The sequence below is a fragment of the Ixodes scapularis genome, unplaced genomic scaffold, assembly GCF_016920785.2.
Source record: "Ixodes scapularis isolate PalLabHiFi unplaced genomic scaffold, ASM1692078v2 PGA_scaffold8__174_contigs__length_109621045, whole genome shotgun sequence".
Lineage (NCBI taxonomy): Eukaryota > Metazoa > Arthropoda > Arachnida > Ixodida > Ixodidae > Ixodes > Ixodes scapularis.
In genome coordinates, this window is record NW_024609883.1 from 88262509 (window position 1) to 88268508 (window position 6000).

Here is a 6000-nt window from a genome sequence, read left to right on the forward strand (position 1 = left end):
AATATTTCTAAATCCAACATAAATCCTTAAGGTAATCAGTAGTTAAATTAATGGTGAAACTAAGTAGTAGACTGTACCAAATTGTGATTTTAATATTCGGACGCAGTTGTAGAAAATTATGTCTAAAATACTGACCATGTTTTGTCCAAAAACGCTCTATGGTTGATTGAATAAATTAAAAAAATCATATATTCTTTGAACTAAATTAATATCAGGACGGGAGGTTGCGTTAGCACATCAAAACACACCTTTTTTAAGGTAGCGCCCAGATCGGTATCTAGGGTCCTCTTACATATTTCAGCAGATTGTGTATTGTTAGAACTGAGTTGACGTCTGGACGGGAGCTCGCGCTCGTACCCCAGGGCGAGCTTCCGGCCACAGAAAACATTTTGCTAAATCGTCATACTAATCTTTTTTTATGATGAACGATTACGTGGCATACCATTCAGTGGAAGACGCCCAGGAACACTTCGGTTCCGTGGAATCTCAGTGCGTATGTGTCCCTTCGTCAGTTCATGTAAGTCCAGAGCGTACATGTCTTGGAGTCTCACAAGTGAACCCGCAAGCCCTGTGAAGTCCTCGTCCCATGGAAGCAGTCGTTGCTTGCGCATTTCCATGACGTTCACGAGGGGATCTGCGAGTGTTCGTGGAGAAATGGTAATTGACATACTGCCAAACATTTTACGTTCGTCCTGTTACTTGTTCGACCACAATAAACTACTTGCACAAATTAATGAATTGCATTCATAAACCGATTAAACTACATTGGAATAATAAAGGCTAGCGTGTGGCGAAGAACTGATCCCGTTACTCTAGTGGAGGTATATAGAAATGCAGCCCTTTGTACGACAAGCGAAAATATGGTTATCAATTCCAGTAAACCTGATAAGGGCCGATGGTTTCAAGATTTTTTAATCGAAGCAGTCGCGTGGGGCAGGTGTCATTTTGATAGCACACAAGAGCGCTTCGAGGATCAAAACTGATTTCTGATTTCAAAACAAAAAATACCTAATTATTTGCTGTATAAGCCGAAAATATAAACGGGAAAGATAACTTGAATAATTGAGAGACATTTTTTGTTTTCCAGGAGGACAGAAATATTTTTGTCTCTTTTAGTATCCTGTCTAATGTACAGCACAGTAGGATGGAAGACACATTTTTTATTCAACGTATTCAGGCAGGAAATTGCAAGATACTGTGACTGCGCTCATGAAGCTTTGGGTGGCACCCGCTTTAATTATGTTTGCTTTAAGATATAACTCCAGGATTTTGGGCACCAGTTGAAATTCGATGGCGGGTAACTGCAGACTGCTCTCGTTATACGCATACAAGTCCTTTTGAAGTGCATTAAGGAACCGCCATGGCCGCGCTATCCTAGAGGGCTTGCTAGGTCTTCCAGAATATTCATTTCCCACCATAAAATGTTTTGCTTTCTACACGCGATATGTTACTTTGCCAATAGAACATGTGGTCCTACAGCAATCAACGTCTACGACTTCTAGGTAAATAATAATTGACGGAAAAGTACAGCTCCTATTGGTAAAGAGACCTGTCAGGATATATGGTAAAGTAACATATTCTTAAAGTAACAACAGTCAGCTTTGTTCACAGTGAACTGGATCTCTTTCCATAGGGTGGTTCCACGAAACGAATTTCCCCTTCCAATAAGCCGGGTTCAGCCATGTTGATGAAAATAGTCTGACACTTTAGCCACATGTTTACGCACAGGCGGTTAGGAGTTTACGTCGTTTTTGGTGTTGCTCTAAAGCTCAAGCATGGCGGGTGGCTCCGGTGACGACAGTACTCAGCAAGATACAATCGGAGACTTATTTGGATTGGTAACTCCAAGTTTATTTTGATTTGTATCCTTGCTGAAACAATGTTGACTGTTGGGAGAGTTGGGGTTTAATCTTTGAAAACATCATAACGCTTATGGACACGGAGAACAGAGAAGAACCTCTTGTTCGTGTACATAAGCGCTACCATGTTTTCAAAGACTTTAGGAGTCGCTCAGGCGGCATGTGGTTGGGGCCTTCATAACCGCAAACGGGTCGACTTCTCGATCGCCATCTTGTTTAAAGTACGAATAATAACTCTGTGTAAATTCCAAGGGCCAGATGATGCTTTTTTGTGATGCCGACACCTCCGGCAGACGCAGCGTACTTTTGGTCTAGTTTTTTGTGTCATGATCTATAGATCATGACACAAAAAACTAGACCAAGATAAACAAAAACACTGTTTCCGCGCATAGAAGGATATAATGCGAAAGTCCACCAATATGGCGTCCGGAGAGATTTCTGGCCGAAAGTACGTCACGTAAAACCATACTATAGTTAAATGCGATCTGCGCGGTCACGAGGTACAGGTGCCACAATGGACTGAGGTGTTCGCAATTTTCTTCAGTGTCGGCTTGACGACCTTCTCCATAATAAGACAAAAAAAAAAGTTGGCCATGTTTGAATTGATCTTTCCTATGTATCATTTTACCACTTGAGTAAATAAGATTTTTGGCTGTTTTAAATGAACGCATAAATCGGTTTATTGACTTATCGCACTAAGGTTTACCATACAGAAAGGCGCCCGAAAGTGGTGGACTTTGTGTATTAAGTTTTCGTTCAACAAGCTTACCAGAGTAAAACGTTGAAAATAAATGACTTGAAATTCCCACCTACGGCGTCAGTCTGCTCACGAAAGGCGTCTGCTGTCGCAACAGTCGGGAGAAGGCGGCACGTAAAATAACAGGCGGAGAAGGCGGCCACATTCGGCGCTTCCCTCAACGTCAGTAGTAACAGACGTCTTTTCTGTGCCAGAAGCGTTGCGTCTTTTTTCTGGGCCAATTGTCAGTGAATGATTCTCTAATTCTTACCAATTGAAACATACAAAAACGAACCAAAAGGAGGCAAACAAAACAAAACATATACGTTATCTGTTCATGTGTTTCCACCATTTCTCAACTGTCACGCTAATCAGACGCATTTGGCCAGCAGACTGACACCGTAAGGGTTTCAAGTTCTTGATTTTACAACAAAGCTTTTTTTTTGGCTAGGGTTTCGTGAATTTTTTGTGTGCGTCTACAAAAACGCAGGTCCCGAATTCGATGAAAAATCACTTCATTATATGCAAACGTTTGTCTCATCATTTGTATATGCATTTTCAATAGATTCCCTACCGAAAAATCCGGTATAACTTTTCACTATCCGGATTATGGAACCGGAAATTTGGTACTGGAAACCCGAAATCCAGATTGCAGACAAAGGAATAATTTCTGAAAACCTAAATTCCAGATAGAGTCCAGATAGAATCCAGATAGATTTCCGGTTTCATAATCCAGATAGCGAAAAGTTATACCGGATTTTTCGGTAGGGTTAGCTATCAAAAGGAACCATTTTCAAGATCAGAAGACTCTCGGATATATAATAAAGTTTTCTCAAAGATTTGCCACTGTGCGAAGCGCGTCGGCCATGTCTACGCTAGTAGCGTCATTCTTTTTGTAATCGTTCCAAGCGCTTGCGTGCCTAGTTTCCTTTACTTCCGCTCTCCCGGGGTGGCGGTCCCGTCGCGCGTGTCTAGTTTCCTTCGGCTCCTCGGGGCGGGTCTTTGTCGTGTGCTAAACAGCGTCGCTGGTCATCCACCTTCCCAGAGTTGAATAGCTCATGATTTTTAACTTTTTAACTTAAGTTTGTTAAATAAAAACATATGGCACGCAAGATTCACCATCATCAAGAACCCCTGTGGTACATCCTGGTGCGATACGTTAAGAAACCTATTTATTTATGACTCAAGAGGTCCAAATAAAGGTTATTATTATTATTATCCCTGCAGACAGCCAACCATTCCTTTATTTCACGCGGTAGCATAAGTATGCTAAGAAAAAATGAGACCTACCGAACTTTCGCGTTTTGTTTATCAGTGCTTCTATGACTCCAAGGCCAGAGGTCATCCTCTTGATCAAGTGGAAGGCGTGCACCGGATGCTTGAGGTATTCAAAGACAGCGGAAGGGGACGTGAAGTCGTCGTAGGGCTGCTTATCATGAACGAAACTGCCGAGGAGAGAATCGGAGGACTGATGATTTGGAAGATTAACCCCATATATATATTAAAAAAAGCCACACTCGAAGATTGTGTTGTTTATTTATGTTTGCATTCACGGGTATTACTGCGTTGTGTTGACACAGAAGGCATCGTGGGACTTAACTTTCAACGTAGAGAAAGAGCTGTAGTTTAGAAAATTCGGTGTCAACGCGAGAAAATTCAGTCTTACTTTTAAATGTGTCCACTCGTTTAAAAAATGAATTTCATTGCATGTTATGACAAAAAATAAATGATTATGATAATAAGAACCTGCATTAGCAGCTAGTAAATAATTACAAATATATCACGAACGTCGCAAGATTATGTATAAAAATGAACTAAAAAGGAGACTCGAGAAAAAAAACAAAAACAAAAATACAGCAACGATCACCAAAGTCGTAGCGTGACTAAAGATTAAAATAAAAAAAGGCATCATCGAATATAATGCGAAAAAAATATAGAACAACAATATCACCGCATGGCTCGCAGATATAAATATATAAATATTAAACAATGACGTAATTTAATGTAATAGGTAGAAACCGAACAAAAATATTCAGCAAGATGATCAAAACGCAGTGGGATCGTAGGGATTAAACGGCGGATTAAATTAAACAAATCTATATATATATATATATATATATATATATATATATATACACATATATAAATGCTTTTCTTCCTCACTCATACTAGAGTAGGGTAGAATATATTCCTGTTGCCTTTTATCCCAGTTCACGAACATGTCATTGATATATGAAACAATTTATTTCTTGCATTATGCGCCAAGCGTAGTTCAGTGCTCACGTCTGCATAAGCCACGGTGACACCGCGAACACATAAATGAAAACAGTCTCTAGACACCTTGTATGAGGGCCTCGTCACAATGGTCGTACAACTGCCTGCATACAAGTTCGAAGCACCCACATGCATGAGGGAAACATGCATCCAATAAGCTTCAGGTGTATCCGCAAATAATTGTGTCATCATTTTTACAGTGAACTCGATATGTTTTTGTATGATGCATACAAGGAGTGTGTCTGCGGCTACATTGTGCTACCCAAATGACGGACAGAATCGGTGGAACCTACTTGAGTATGCTGTCTTGAACAACTTTCAGGCGTTCCACGTAGCGGAGGAGGTCGGTTTTCACTAGTTTTTCCATGCTGATGAGATCGGAGAGCGTGGACATTGTCGAGTGGTAGTTTGTCTCGATAATGCCGCTCGATTGTGTCGCCAGGCAGCACAGCAGCACGACCACGCTTGCGAAGTGCCTGCCGGTTTTGTTAGAAATATGTCACGTTGGTATCACAGTCGTAGGGGAGATAGACAGTTGAAATCTTGATCACCTAAAGACAATATTCTTGAACAACGTGAAAATTTTTACAAACATTAAAAGATCACAATAAAAACAAAATCTCGAGTGAACTGACAACAAACGTCGATCCTTTTATCAAAAAAGCATGGTTACTTGTATACCCTAGCCGCACCGCACCTCGGAACACTTGGAGCGAAAGCTCGTCGTCCAGAACTCAGAATTATCCTGAAACCAAAAACTCTGTTTTACCCGGAAAGTCCAGAACCCAGGAATCGTAGTTTCAGTCCCAACCCCTGCCCGTTTCGATCTGTATGAGCATCGTACCGGCGCGCGCTCGAGTGATCGCTACTGCGTGATGCACATTACAGAACCCGGTACTGCACTGGCTTGATCTCTCATCTACAGCGAGTAACAGTTCCAATGCTCTAGTAGAGTGACTATAAGCTACCTAAACACTAACGACTAATTGGTTTTTCGCATGGTACCGAGTTCAACTTGGCCGAGCACTGTTCGAATGTCCCCTTGTACCTAAACAAATTTCAACGGAGCCACTCAAGACGTCTGAGTCACTCACAGCACAGTTCGCCAATGAGGTACTTCTAACCAGACTC

At 41.3% G+C, this 6000-nt stretch overlaps 1 protein-coding gene across 1 annotated transcript in view; it reads right to left on the bottom strand.

Moving 5' to 3' along the window:
* The window catches only part of LOC8031201 (prolyl 4-hydroxylase subunit alpha-2), a 48502-nt gene extending 43163 nt beyond the window's left edge, over window positions 1–5339 (bottom strand). Inside the window, exons 1-3 of the mRNA XM_040217595.3 lie at window positions 5163–5339; window positions 3886–4040; window positions 443–634 (exon numbers count right to left, since the gene is read on the bottom strand). Of these exons, the coding sequence (XP_040073529.1) occupies window positions 443–634; window positions 3886–4040; window positions 5163–5263 (448 nt within the window). The 5' untranslated portion in view covers window positions 5264–5339. The remainder of the gene's footprint in view (window positions 1–442; window positions 635–3885; window positions 4041–5162) is intronic.
* Window positions 5340–6000: the final 661 nt, after the last annotated feature.